Source organism: Stegostoma tigrinum, chromosome 10 (genome assembly GCF_030684315.1).
Source record: "Stegostoma tigrinum isolate sSteTig4 chromosome 10, sSteTig4.hap1, whole genome shotgun sequence".
Classification (NCBI taxonomy): Eukaryota; Metazoa; Chordata; class Chondrichthyes; order Orectolobiformes; family Stegostomatidae; genus Stegostoma; species Stegostoma tigrinum.
In genome coordinates, this window is record NC_081363.1 from 86,598,334 (window position 1) to 86,614,194 (window position 15,861).

Sequence of the window (15,861 nt, forward strand, 5' to 3'; positions counted from 1 at the left end):
AAAGTGCATCACCTCACACTTGTCTGTATTAAACTCCATTTGCCACCTCTCAGCCCAGCTCTGCAGCTTATCTATGTTTCTCTGCAACCTACAGCATCCTTCGTCACTATCCACAACTCCATCGACCTTAGTGTCATCTGCAAATTTACTAACCCATCCTTCTACGCCGTCATCCAGGTCATTTATAAAAATGACAAATAGCAGTGGACCCAACACCGACCCTTGCAATACACCACTAGTAATTGGTCTCCAGGATGAACATTTCCCATCAACTACCACCCTCTATCTTCTTTCAGCAAGCCAATTTCCGATCCAAACTGCTATATCTCCCACAATTCCATTCCTCCGCATTTTGTACAATAGCCTATTGTGGGGAACCTTATCGAACGCTTTGGAACACCACATCAACCTGTGCTGTTAAAGGTAAATGCTCCGGATGCCTTCCTAACCACCTTATTAAGCTGTTCACCTATCTTCAGGGATTTGAGGAAGAGCATCCCAAGATCCCATCTATTCCTCTGAGCTTTCCCCCTTGTCTTATTCCTTCTTCTAAAGTGCATCTCCTCACACTCATCGGGGTTAAACTGCATTTACCACTGATCTACCCTTTGGCTAATCCATCTCTACCCTCCTGTAACCCAAAGACTTACTTCTTTATTGTCAACCACCTGGCCAATCTTTGCGACATTCACAAATTTATCACCCCCACTTCGTTTTCTGTCACTAAGCTAATTTTGGATCCAACCTGCCAAGTTATCTTTGATCTCATGGCTCTTAGTTTCTTTATCAGTCTCCCTCAAGGGACTTTGTCGAAAGCCTTGCTGAAATCCAAATCAACTACATGGCACTCATCTAGATGCCTGGTCATCATCTTGAAAAATTCAACCAGATGTTAGGAATGATCTCCCTCTGACAAAGCCTCGTCCCTTATTAAACTTACCAGTCTAAATGGAGATTAATTTTCTCCTTCAGAATTATCTCCAATATTTTCCCCTACCACTGATCCGAGACTCACTGGTCTCCAATTCCTGGTTTATCTTTATTACTTTTCTTGAAAAATGGAACCACAGTAGCTGTTCTCCAGTTCTCTGGTACCTGCTTTACGGGCAAAGAGGAATTAAAAATTTGAATCAGTGGCTGTGAATTTCCTCCCTCCTCTACCACAGCAGCCTGAGATTCAACTCAAATGGACCCGGGGATCTGTCCCCTTTTAAGCCAACCAAAAGCGAAATACTTCCTCACTCCCGATATTAAACTGCTCAAAAGCCTCAGTCCATCCTTCCAAATTCTGTACCTGCATCGTCCTCCTTTCTGGAGACGACAGTTGTGAAGTACTTGTTTAACACTATACCAATGTCCTCTGGCTCCACACAGATTTCCTCTTTGGATCCTAATGGGCTCCCCTTTTTCCCTGGTTATTTCCTTTCCTTTGATATACTGTTGTACATCTAGGGACTTTCTTGAATCATATCCACCAGTGTTTGCTCACTTAATTGTTTTCTTAAGCTTTCCCTGTACATTCTATATTCCACTGGGGCCTCTGATTTGCTCCCTCTTTGCAGACCTGTTATATGCCTCTTTCCTTTTTATCTAGTTCTGAATATTCCTAGATATCCAGGATTCTCTGGGCTTGCTGCTCTTACATTTCACCATAAAGGGAACATGTTGCACCTCCCCAAGTCCTTTATGAACACCTCCCATGTTCAGCTGTGCATATACATCTGTTCCCAAGCTACTTTGGCCAGATCTTGCCTTTCTTTAATAAAATCTGCCTTCCCCAATCCAAAATCTCTTTTACAGACCATCTCTTTCCTTTCCATAACAAACGTAAAAATTATGGTGTTGTCGTTACTATCACAAAATGCCCTACAACTACCACCTGGCTTCATTCCCCAGAATTAGGTCCAGCTGTGTCCCATCCCTTGGAGGACCATCCAGATGTTAATAGCTCTTGCAATATATTTCAAGAAATCTGCTCCCTCTAAATACTTTACCCTATGCCTATCCCAATTAATATTGAGGAAGTTGAAAACCCTTGATATAATTACCTTATTCTTATTTTTCACACGAATCAATTGACTACATATCTGCTCCTCAAAAGCCGCTGATTGTTTGGTGGCCTCTAGTAAACACTTATCAGTGTGACTGCATCCTTTTTACTCTTAAGCCCTACCCACAAAGCTTCATTTGACGACTCTTCCAAGATATCATCCCTCTTCACTGCAGTAACTGACTCTTTATTTAATAATGCAACACGAGCTCTGATTCCACTCCCTTTCCTGACCTGCCTGAAGATCCTATTCCCAAAAATGTTGAGTTGCCCATCCTGTCTCTTCCTCAATCGCATCTATGATGGCAACAACATCACACGTAATTTGCTTTGCCTATGATACTCCAGCATTAATGTAGATGCCAGTCAGCATTGCCTTATTCACTTGAAACTCAACATGTTTGAACTTCTTCTGCCTAGGTTCTTTTTAGTCAGGCTTGTGTTATGATTGACCAAACACACTCTGCTCTCTGCTGAACTAGTTTAAACTCCTGCCGATACCACCAGCAAACTCTCCCACAAGAATGTTAGTCCCATCCTATTTCCGGTACAGACCCTCCTAGTTGTATAGGTCCCACCTTACCAGAAAGAATCCCTATTAATCCAGGATAGAGTGGTGTTAACTATAAAAATGTTGAGTTGACACAGCATGGTGGGACATGCGCTGTACTGACTGCCTTCTTTCTAAACTCTATTTATGTGCTTATGAAGACCTTTACATTCCCTTTCATATTTGTCTCTTTGGTTAAGAAAATTATAGTACTCAAACCTGATCCCGGGGTGGAAATGACTATTATGAGGGGGCATAATTTCAAGTTGATTGGAGGAAGCTAGAGGGGAGATGTCAGAGGTAGGTTCTTTACAGAGAGTGGTGGGCATGTGGAATATGCTGCCAGCAGTGGTAGTGGAGTCAGATACTTTAGAGACTTTTAAGCGAATCTTGGATAGACACATGAAGGATAGTAAATGTAGGGGATGCAGGGTAGTTTGATCTTAGTAGGATAATGGGTTGGCAAAACAATGTGGGCCAAAGGGCCTTTACCGTGCTGTTCTATGTTCCACAATCTATATCATTCAACACAAAACTCTGAAACGGAATTAAACTACAGCTGGGAATCATTTAAGAATGCAGTGTTGTTTTCCCACTTCCTTTTGCGCACAAAAATAATCAGCAGACCTAAAGATTGGGAGCTTAGATCTCATCAAAGGAGGACAAGAGGATTTAATTAGAGGGGAAAAACAGAGTAAGCTTGCAGGAAACATACAAACTGATTGCTAAAGCTCCTAAAGGCATGTTAAGAAAAAATTATGAGCGATGACTAATGTAGGGCCCTTACAATCAAAAACAGAGCAAGTTGTAATGGGGAACAAAGAGATAGTAGTTCATTAATTACATACTAAAATTCTGTCTTTCGAAAGGAAGACACAAAAAAAAAGTCTGAAAAATATTGGGAAACACAGGGTCTAGTGAAACAGTCAAACCAGAGGAGATCAGTATGATTAGGGAAATGGTGTTGAAAAGATTGATGGGATTAAAGGCCAACAATATATGATATTCTAAAACAGCAATGCTATTCTAAATGGAACAACCCACAGTCTTCTTTTAAAAATAAGTCTCCCAGTGTTCAAATTTGACTTCCAGTGCACTATCCCAGTGAGTCATGACAGTTTCGACTTACGTGGTGCATCCAAACATTATAGATAACCTTAGAAACACAACAAATAGTAGTAAGGATTATATTTCAAGTGGACAGAGACAGACTTGTGAAATGAACAGACATGAGAGATGAAATTGAGGTTAGGGAGGTGCAAATTGATTCATTTTTGAAAGGAATATTGAAAAGAAGTAAATGAACTATGTAGTCTAATTTTAAGAGTGGTACCGAAATGGAGACCTTGTATGCAAATCTTTGGAGAAGCTAGGAAATGTTGAGAGGGATTTTAAACAGCATTTGGGATCGCTGGTGTTATACGCAGTTGAAAACAAACTCTTAGCTGGAATATTGTTTCATTCTTGGAGCCATCGAGTGATTTGCGAAGGAGTTTGCTAGGATGGTACCAGGTATATGGGATAACAGTAACATGGAGAAACTGGAGAACATATGATCGACCAGACCACCAAAGTTATATTGTGATCTGAATTAGCAATCAGTAACCTTTCTTTTAAAAGTAGGCAGTGTCTGAGCTTTCATGTTCTTAATGAGAGAATAATACTAAAAGATTCTGTGACTTTCAAAAAGACAAATTTTACTGTACAACGTGATAATAAAACTTTCACATTGTTGTATTCCTAACATCCAGAATTAAAATGAACAAAGTATGGATAATAGTGGGCAAACACCCTGAAAATGAGACAGATTCCACAGATTACTCAAAATTTCACAAATGCTAGTGACACCTGAGTCACAAAATCCATTTAAAACTTTAGAAATTTGGCTTTGAAACTCCCTCAAAAACCATTCTGTTATGGATTATCTCAACGATAGCACGCCTCTACAACTAACCTCGAGAATACTTTGACAGAACAATGAGGCTGCATTTTATTTAGGTGGAGAGAGATTGCAGACTCTGATGTAGAGAGTTTTCGAGGGTTCCTGGTATTTGAATCGCAGAAGTCAGCATACAGGTGTAGCAAGTCATTAGGAAGGCAAGAGGAATGTTGTTGTTAATTGCAAGTGGAATGGAAGATAAAAGGAATTAATACTGCAATGGTATAGGCCATTGGTGAGATCACGTCTAGCGTACTGTGTACAGTTTTAGCCTCCTCATATAAGAAACAATATAGTGGAATGCTATTTGTTTGCCCTACAGTGAAAACTGATTCAAAATACCTGTTCTGTTCAGTTCATCAGTTATTTCCTCGTTCATTATTAATTTCCCAGACTCACTATAGAGGAATGATGCTCATCGAATGTGCTCCTCTCCTTTTTAAATACTTAGAAAAGTTCTTACTATTTGTTTCTTAAATTTCCAGGTTGCTTTCTTACATATTCTAATTTCCGTTTCTTCATTCTTCTTTAGTTATTCTTTGCTGTTGTTACTTTCAATTCAAATTTCTGAATGGTCACCAATCTTCACAGAATTGTACATCTTGACTTGTCAGAAATTTCTCCCTACACAGAAAAAATTAAGAAGATTTGATCAAGGTCAAATGTTATTGAGAGGGTAGGAAGTGACTGCTGTTCCCAGTGGTTTGAGAGTCTATAATCAGCAGCTTTTTTTTTGTTTAAAACCACATGACATTAGGAAATATTTTTGTCTTTATGCAGCAAGTTGTTGTGATCAGGAATGGACTGGCTGAAAAGGTGGTGGAAGTAGATTCAAGATTAATATTCAAAAGTGAATTAGATAAATGCTTGAAGGAAACACTAAGAGGAAAGTGACATTAATTGGATAATTCCACGAAGAGTTTTTAAAAGCATGATGAGCCAAATGGCCATTTTTGTGTCATGTGAAGAGAGCTTATAATTTCTTGGCCCTTATTTTGGTACAAAAGATTAACAAGTTTTGGTGCATTACTAGACTATTTCAATTACTTCAGATAACAATACATTCTTACAACATACAACAATACATTACTTTTTTTTTGAATAACTGCTCAATTGAAGTGGAAACCTAAATCACAATGCTCACATCTTTATGAACCCTCTAATTTTGCATACATAACATGAGTTTGGAGCAGGAGTGGGCTAGTTGGCTGCTCAGTCCTGTACTACCATTTAATAAGGTCATGATTAATTGTAATCTCAACATTCCCATCAACTTCCAATAACTTTTCACCTCCTTGATAGACAAATAGGAAATTGGCAATCTTACAAATCTCCCCCTGATTCTTCTTCCAAAGTTCACCTACATAATAGACCACTTGAGCTCTCCAGTGAAGCTTCTGCTGCTCTCAGTGAAACAATTGGAAGATATTTCCCTACCTCCTGCAAACTTTAAAAATGTAACAAACTGTGATCCCTTGGTCCCACCATGTTAAAGAATCTGTCCTCATTTATTTCCTCTATAGAAAAGGAAAATGCATTTTTTTTTAAAGTTAATTGTTTTTGGAAGCATGTGTTCATGTTTCATGTTGTGAAATGTTGGAACTTCACTAGCCCAGAGGACTTTGGGTGCCCAGCTGTTGAATATGTTCAACACTTTGATAGGTTGATATATTTTGAGAAATAAAGGAATTGAGTAATATGGGGATCAGATGGGAGGGTAGTATGATGCAGATGTACAGATGATTTAAAGCTGTTTTCAAGGGGCTGTAAAGACTACTCTTGCTGCTATTTCCTATGTTTATATTTCTCATGTGTATATGCAGGAACAAGTTCTTCTTCGAGCCTACAAGGAATGCCACCGTGTTTTGTCCCAATGTTCTAACGAGTGCAGTCAACGGAATGCAAGGAAGCAGCTCAACACTCTGAACATGTGTGGTCACTCCATCAGCTTGAAACGTTACTTAGTATCTCGAGAACCTGTCAGCATCCACCTTCCCTTATCCAGACTGCTTGCAGGTTGGTTGAAGGGAATTGCTTCTTGAGCATCATAATTGACATGCAGCTTTGAAGTATCTTGAGCATCATAGTGATATGGTAGCAGAATAAAAGTAACCATTTAATTCCCCAAGTGGTATGGACTAAAACATGGTCTACCTCTCTTAGGAAGGAATCCTTTAACTTGAGCTTTGATCCATCATGGGAAGTTGATGTGAAATCTTCTGTGGCTAGCTAAGACTGTAAAATGAGTTATTTCAGTATCAGTTGATATAGATCTATACAGATCAATTTTAAAATTCATTTGGCTGACTAACATCTTTTTGGAAGGGAACTCTGCCATTGTTACCTACATGTGACATCAGACCTACAACAATGTGGTTGACTCTTAACTATCAACTGAGATGGCCAAGCAAGCCATTCAGTTCAAGGGCACTTAGTATGGTCAACAAACGTTGACTTTGCCAGCAGTGCAACATCTCATGAAAGAATAAAGGACAATCAGTACAGTGACTCAGTTATTTTACTTTTTACAATACATTCTAAAAACAGTAATGAAGTAATAAGTATCTTAACCCTCTAACTTCGGGTGATGGTGATACAACTATGGCATAATTTACCCACTACTAATTATTTGACACTTTAGTCAACTTAACACGTATATGGATATGCTTCCATTCTGCTTCTCACCACCGCTAAGTTAAAACAAACCCAGCCATACATTTTGGAATTAGTTATAAAACTGATGTAACAATCCCAAAAGGCTAGTATACTCCTCTGCTTTTAAATGCAGAATCTAGGACCAATGAGTGCCTTTGAATGTACATTATTTAGCTAATAAAGTTAATCGATCCTTAGATATTCTAAAAAGATATAGTAAGCAAACATAAGTAATGCCCCGAGAAGAAATCTCAACTTGAATCCAGAGATTCAAAGGGGTGAGGAGAGCCGAGGGGAGCATGGCCTGTGTATGAGGAGCGGGATCCGAAGATGAGGAGAGGGGACAGGTGGATTGTCATGCGAAATTGCTTAACGTGTCCAGGGATGTACAGATTAGTTTCAGACATGTAACGTAAGGTTACCAGGAAAGGGTAGGAGGGTGGTTCTGGGTGGGATGTTCTTTGGAGAGTTACTGTGAACTTCATGGACCAATTGCCTGCTTCCACACTGTAGGAATTCAGTGATTCAGACGATACGAAATCAACTTAAGACTAGTCTTGTAAATACTCCAGGAAGGATGATACAATTGCATTTATCGTTTTAAGCAGAAGCCATATAGTTCAGGCCCAATTTTTATTTTGTTCTCAACAGTTGTCCTGATGTCATATGTTCTGTCCTAAATGATGGCAGCCTTCACACGCTTGAGTTCAATATTTATTAATGCTTGGAAATGTGCAACATGGCAGTATAGCAACTAAGATTTTTAGTAAGGGGCAATGATGGACACAATGATGGCCTGCTGTGTTCATCCAGCTGCATACTTCATTAACTTTAATGATGGACACGTGATATGTATTAAGCACTTTACACTATGGAAAGTCATGTGTGGATCTACATTTTGCTTTTGCAAACATGTTCTGCTTGGGAAGAGTTTTTAGCCATTAAGCCTGGTTCTGACAGGTTAGTAGCTTACAGAAATGGCAGTGATGAATTGAATGATAGATAAATGGTTTGTTTATTGTCACATATATCTTGAAGATACAATGTGGCACCATTTTAAGGTACAGTAAGGATAAAAAAAATTATTTTAGTAGGAGTTCACCAGGTGTTGAAATTGAAGTCAGCTTCAGTGCTTTTGCAAGGTCTCTGTAAGATGATCTGGTCCTCAAGAAGTCCTGCAGCAGAGACAGCGACAATGATGCCAATGCCCTAGGAGACCGCTGCTCAGCTGCTGCTGCCGCCTGCTGACACCCACACGACTCCAGGTTCTCGACCTGCGACCACTAGAAAACTGGACCATTTTTCCTGCGGTATTAGAATGAAGTTTTACAATTTTCTCAACTTGTGGCATTATTACAAATTATTGTACAGGTTCTTATGCACTACTTTGTGTTGTAGGTTTGCACGTACATCTAAACAAGAGTGGGGCACTTAACAAGTTAGAAGAATATGTGCCTTCAGTAAGTAAAGACTATTTTAAAAAAATTACTTTCTGTATATTTAAGATCATACTGTTCAAAGTCTGAGTATCCTGTAGTTTATAATAATAGTGAAGCAAAATGTTAAGGTTTGCTGCTGAATTATTACAAATGCAACTTGCATCTTAATTTTCCCAGCTTATTCAGACAACTTTTGTTTTAATATGTGTCCGTTTTTCTTTGTCTGTCAAAATCTGGTTGTATAATGAGAAGTTTCAAATGATTTAATTAAGCAGTAAACTCTCCAGCCTGCTGTCACTCAATAAATTGTAGAATGGCCTCTAACTGTGATTTTTGATTCTATGATACATATATAATTGAAAGTATTAGATACACATAAAAGTTTTACACTTTAACCTTTTTGGGTTTGGGGTAGGTTTTAATTTTGACAGTTTTTCTAAAGCATAAATGCACAGTCTTTTGTTTTTCTGCTTTGTAACTCCATTCTTCATAAAAATTAAACTAAAATAAGCCATTGCTTGAGTTGCATTAAGGATTATATCTAGAGTGTTTTCAAAGATTACACTTTCAAAAAGTTTGTTTTCTGGAAAACAGCTTTTCATAAGTTTTGAGGTATCTAAGTTTACACGTTTTTAACGCTTACTAGTGTTGGTATTAGCTGGGTAATTAGCTGGATGAAATTGTGTCATATTTAACAGCTATTATTTTTTGAAACACATAGTTGGTCTTATTAACCACATACTGTTGTGCTTATTATTAAAGTCAGAGTTTCAAGTTGAAAAATTGATGGACTACCCATTGCGCTGCTTAGTGCTGATGGCTCAGGTCTCAGCTGATATGTGGAGAAGAAATGGATTTTCTTTAGTAAATCAGGTACAGTGGAGATGTTGACTTATATTTACCAGCAAGCATTTTGGACCTTTGAGGTAGTGATTGCTTTTTATGCCAGAAGATTCAAGCCAGTGAGGGTACGATGAACATGGGTTCATATTCATTGAATCTTGTCTCACTCTAATCTCTGCAGTGAGAAGTTCACAAAAGTGTACCAATCATTTCATAGGCAGTAAATAGAGGTGCCATACTCAATAAAACCTGAGAGTGAACGGTCCAAAACAAACCCCTTCTAAACCAAAAAAAGTTTCTTTTTGATTTTTGTTTAGAGAAATAGAAAACATGTATATGATCCAACTTGTAAAAGAATGTCATAGAGTCATACAACACAGAAATGGATCTTCTGGCCAACCAGTCCACATCAACCATTATCCCTGATTAAACTATTCCCACCTGCCTGTGCTTGGCCCATGTCCTTCCAAACAATTTTTATTCATGTACTTATCCAAACATCTTTTAAATGCTGTAACTAAACCCACATTCGCCACTTCCTCTGGAAGTTCATTCTGTGTACGAACCACTCTCCACTCTGCATTTTTTTAAAAAAAGAAGTTGCCTCTCACACCTTTTAAAAAATGTTTTCCTGTCACACTGAAAATATGGCCCCTTGTCTTGAAATCCCTAACCCTAGGGAAAATACTCCTGCCATTCACCTGATCTATATCTGTCATAATTTTATAAACCTCTATAAGGTCACACTTCAACCTCCTACGCTCCAGTGAAAGTAAGGACCCAGCACGTACAGCCTCTCTTTATAACTCGAGCTTTCTTTTCTGAACCCCCTTCTACTTAATAATATCCTTGCTATAATAGGGCAACCAGAACTGGACATAGCACTCCAGAAGAGGCCTCACCGTTGTCCTGTACATCCCCAACATAACATCCCAATTCTTATACTCACATACCTGAACAATGAAGACAAACATGTTAAATGCCTTCTTTGTCATCCTGTCTACATGTGGTACAAATTTCAAAGAATTTGGTACCTGAACCCCTGGGTCCCCCTGTTCTATAGCACTGCCCAAGGCTCTACTTTTAATTGACTAAGACTTGCTCTGGCTTGTTTTACCAAAATGTAATCCTCACATTTATCCAAACTGAAATTCCATCTACCACTCCTCAGCCCATTGACCAAATTGATCAAGATCTCTTTGTAATCTTAAATAACCTACTTCACCAGTTCTGGTGCCGTTTGCAACCATGCCTTCTATGTTATCATCTAAATCATTTATCTAAATGACAAACAAACACTGATCCCTGTGGAACGGCCTCCAATCCAAAAAGCAGCCCTCCGTCACCTGTGATGTTCCGCAGAGATCTGTACTGGGACCTCTGCTTATTATTTATATATTTCATAAATGAAATATATGAAAGACTGGGATGAAAATGTAGATGGATGGGTTAGTAAATTTGTAGACGATTCAAAAACTGGAGTTGTGGATATTGTAGAAGGCTGTCAAACGATATAGTGGGTTATAGATCAGTTGCAGATTTAGGCAGAGAAATGACAGATGAAGTTTATTCCAGCTAAGTGTGAGGTGCTGCATTTTGGGAGATCAAATGTTAAGGAAAAGTGTACAATTAATGGCAGGACCCTGAATAGCATTGACATAATACAGAGTGACCTTGACGTTCGGGTCAACAGCTCTGAAAGTGGCTACATAATAGAGAGGTTAAAAAAAAGGCATATAGCATGTTTGCCTTTATTGATCGTGGAATTGAGTACACGAGTCAAGTTATCAAGTACAAAAACAGAAGTTGCTGGAAAAGCTGAGCAGGTCTGGCAATATCTGTGAAGAAATGATCAGAATTAACTTTTCAGGTCTGGTGACCCTCGCTGAGAACCGGTTACCAGACCTGAAAAGTTAACTCTGATCTTTTCTTCACAGATGCTGCCAGACCTGCTGAGCTTTTTCAGTGACTTGTGTTTTTGTTCCTGATTTATGGCATTCCGCAGTTGTTTTAAGTTTTTATCAGATTGAGGTATTACAACTTTATCAGACTTTGGTTAGGTCGGACTTAGAGCATTGTGTTTAATTCTGGCTGCTGCATTACAGGAAGGATAGTTGAGGCTTTAGAGAGGGTGCAGCAGAGGTTTATGAGGATGCTGCCTGGATTAGAGAGTATGAGTTATAAGGTGAGGCTAGAAAAACTAGGTTGTTTTCTCTGGAGCAGCGGAGGCTGAGGGGACACTTGCTAGAAGTCTATAAAATTGAGATGCGTAGATAGGGTTGACAATCAGAATCTTTATCCCCCAGAGTTGAAAGGTGAGAGAGTGAAAGGTCAAAGGAGACGTGAGAAGCAGGTTTCCTACACAGTGTGGTTGGAGTCTAGAATGTCCTGCCAGAAGTGGTGGTGGAGGCAGATACAATAGGGGTGTTTAAGGGACTTTTAGATAAGCACATTCATATGCAAGGAATGGACGGATATGGCCCAAGGGGTTAGTTGAATTTCGGGTCATGTTCAGCACAATACCATGGGCCAAAGGGCCCATTCCTGTGCTGTACGGTTCTGTGTCAGAGGTCAGGTGAAGGGCCTATGTTCCGAAAGCTTGTGATTTCAAATAAACCTGTTGGACTATGACCTGGTGTCGTATGGCTTGTGATTTTGTCCACCCCAATCCAATATCAGCACCTTGATGTCAGCACTGTTCTATGTTCTACCACCACTTTGTCTCCTGCTATTAAGTCAATTTTCTACTCAACGAGCAAACAATGAGCTAACTTTACTAATTACTTTACCATGTGGAAGCTTGTCCAAGACTTGACTGAAGCCCAGGTAACATCATCTACCGCTCTGCCCTCATCAACTTCCTTGGATACTTCCTCAAAATACTTGATTCTCCTCATGATCTTATGATTCTATGAACCACTTTATATTTACTCAAGTGAAATCTGTTCTAAGTTGAAAAGTATTTGTGAAACATGAATACAAAGGTAATGGATTTGTCCTGATGAAAACTTATCAGAGCTCGCATGATTACTCCTAACTTCCATTCCAGTGGTGCTGTTTGACTCCCTTTCTGGTGTATTCTGGTTTTATTTCATATTTCCAGCAGTCACCATATTCAACTTCTTTAAAACTCTAGTTTCCTTCTGTTGATATTAACTGAATAGAGATGCTGAAGCCTGAAGCAGCTTTTCAATCACATATCCACACCATCACTAAAACTGTTTTCCACCTCTAACGTTGTATGCCTCTGTCCCTGTCTCAGCTCACATACTGCTGAACCCTTATCCCTGCCTTTACATTTTTAGAATTGTCCATTCCAACAGATGTCTGGCTGGTCTTAGCATCATAACAATTCTGTGATTCTGAAGGAGGTCATTTGACCCATTTTTTTTCTGCACTGGCTTACTGAACATTTTAATTTGTCGCCAATGTCCTGCCATTTTCCCATAACCCTGAATATTGTTTTGATTTGAATAATCATCCAATGCCTTCTTGAATGCCTTAATTGATCCATCACACTTCCAGACAGTGCATCCCTAACTACTCACTCTGTGAAAAGGTCTTTTTAACGCCACACCCAATCCCCTACACACACCCTCACCTTGCATTTGCTTCTTTAGCAAACACCTTAAAAACTGGCCTTTGGTTTTTAATCCATTTAGAATGGAGCAGTTTCTTCTGTCCCACTTTGTCCTGACCGCTCATTATTTTGAAAATGTTTTTCATTTTCTTTTACCCTTCTGTCCAAGGAATCCCTATAACCTTTGTGTTTTAACTTCTTTTCTGTTGGTAGTTTCCTGATCCAGCATTGCATATTCACATGGGTCAGTAATTCTTTTTCAAAACCTACAGTTGTTTCTTACAGATGATGGAGTCTCAAAAGTCCTTCTCAAATGTTTCATAAATATCTAGATTTCCCAAATGTTTTAAGGTAATTAGAAATTTCCTCATTGGTGTATCTTCCAAAGGCATTTCAGTCGTTTCCCGTTTGAGGTTCCCTACTAATAACAGGTGACATGATTCAGTGCTGCGTTTTTAATCAGTAATTTTCTGTTTTACTTCCAGTTAAAGATGCATTTCAGAACATAACTGTCTTGTGAAGTTCATGACAAATTAGCCTTTCCTTCACTTCCAAAATGTTCATCCTAAACCTCTGCATCTCTCTCCTTGTTTAAGTTAACTCTTTGACCAAGCTTCAGGATATCTCACCTAATAACTCCCTCCTTGTTTAGAGCATGATGGCATAATGGTTATTATTTGATTGAGTCAAAGATGAGAGTTCAAATCCCACCATGGTAGCTGGGAACTTTACATTCAACTGACTAAATGCATCTTCAGTTTAAAAGAAAAACGTACAAAATAATGTTTTGTTATAAAAATTCTTCTGTGTTACTAATGTCCTTGAGGGAAGGAAATCCTCAGACTTTACCTGGGCTGCTCAATTTATTGCTCCAGATTCATAGCAATGTAGTTGACTCCAAAATGCCCTCTGAAATGAACTAGTAAATCATTCATTTATATTCAAGAAGGCAACTTATCATCACTTTCTCAATAATATTTGTGTTTGGGCATCATTTCATGAATGATTTTTGTTTTTAAAAAGCGACTTAGTGATAAACTTTATTTTTAAGGATCCTGTGATGTGCCTTAGGCTAGTTTGCTGCATTAATGTTAAAATAAAAATAATTGGTTGTTTAAAATAAGAAAGTTAGGTCCTTGGGGTGCTGCTCGCAAGTTATTTTGGAAGGCTGTGGACCAACTTTTATTAATTTGATTTGGTTCTAGTCAAATGGCCAGAATAATATGATCCTCATTCTCCTGATTGGGCAAAAGCAAATGCTCCTGGTTTTGATACTTCACCAGTTAGAGGTTCAAGACTGTTTGAGCTCATTTAGGTTTCTCAGTTGTCCAACATGGGATGCAGGATCCCTATATTGAAGCAGGCCATTTGGCCCATTGAGTTCACACCAACCTTCTGGGAGAGTATCCTACCCAGGCCCATCCCTTACCCTACCCTTGTAACCGTGTTTTCCACGTCTAACCCACCCAGCCTGCACATCCCTGGATATTGTGGACAATTTAGCACGGCTCCTCAACCTCACTTGCATATCTTTGGACTATGGGAGAAAACAGAGCACCTGGAGGAAACCTATGCAGACACGTGGAGAATGTGCTAACCCCACACACAGCCCCTTAAGGCTGGAATTAAACATCGGCCCTGGTGCTGTGAGGCAGCAGTGCTAACCACTGAGCCACTGTCTCTCTCTCTGGGTTCAGAACAGAATGGATCCATAGACTTAGCTAGACCAAAATGGCATTCGATAAATACATTTAAATTAATTGAATTTATTAGTTATTTTGTCGGGCAAGGTTAATCCATTAATAAATTGATGTCAAAGTACTCCATGAGCCATTCGTAACAATGCCTTGTTTTTTGATCTTTTACCCATAATTCCAATCCATGGCTGATTTCTTGCTGTTTTAATATTTACTAGAATTAACAAAGGTTGTAACCATGATTTTCTTTTTCTTCTTGAGGTGTTTTGTTACCGAAATGTAAAATGGAGGGAAGAAATGTTTGACAAAGACGTAATCATGTTGCAGGTATGATTGTCATGTCTAAAACTTGGTCAGGATAATTCACATTTGTTTAAAAGTAGTTGCCAAGTTGACCAAACATGCCGTTTTGATGCACCTTTAATGTTTCATTTCAGAAATACAACTAGAGGGCTCGGTACCAGGGATATCTCAAACTCAATTATCTTGTTGTATTGGCTGAAGATAGGATGATTGGCACTAGAGCATTTGACCACAGAGAATGGGTCAATTTGTCTCCTGAATGAATGGTGTTGAAGTGATGCAGAATAGCTCATAGCGCAGAAGGAAGCCCACATAATCCATCGTGCATGTGTCAGCTTTTGGAAAGAATTATCCAAATAGCCCCTTTTCCCTTACCCTTGCAGTTTGATCACTTTTGAAGTATTTAGCCAATTCTCTTACAAAGATTCTCGTTAAATCTTTGACTAACCGTCATGTCAGTGCGTTTCAATTGTAACATCTGTATTGCAACATCTTGGCTTCTAAAGGTCAGGGACCTGCGTGGGGATGTTGAGTTAGTTTTGAGAAACTATTTGAATATACCTAACAATTTTACTGTTTTAATCACACAACCAGTTTCTCTGTAGAATGATCCTGATTTCATATGATTTTCTTGCGTAAAACCAATCCTACTTTGAGTAACAGTATGAGCAATTGCATTGGAACTGCTTTCTTTGCTGGGAATTATCAACAGAAGCTGTTCTGTTTCAAGATTCATTGTGTTTCATTTTAGTCTAGGTGTAAGCTCAATAAATAATGTGCACTTCACCTTACCTCTGTTTCCTTT

The 15,861-nt window shown here is 38.8% G+C and overlaps 1 protein-coding gene across 3 annotated transcripts in view; it reads left to right on the top strand.

The window, feature by feature from the left end:
• ubr1 (ubiquitin protein ligase E3 component n-recognin 1) overlaps nucleotides 1-15,861 on the top strand; it is a 215,126-nt gene that overhangs the window by 72,845 nt on the left and 126,420 nt on the right. For 2 of the 3 annotated variants that reach the window (XM_048537077.2, XM_059649358.1), the window contains exons 15-18: nucleotides 6,363-6,555; nucleotides 8,593-8,654; nucleotides 9,396-9,506; nucleotides 15,015-15,080. In XM_048537077.2, the coding sequence (XP_048393034.2) occupies nucleotides 6,363-6,555; nucleotides 8,593-8,654; nucleotides 9,396-9,506; nucleotides 15,015-15,080 (432 nt within the window). The remainder of the gene's footprint in view (nucleotides 1-6,362; nucleotides 6,556-8,592; nucleotides 8,655-9,395; nucleotides 9,507-15,014; nucleotides 15,081-15,861) is intronic. The other variant, XM_048537078.2, reaches the window with a different exon arrangement.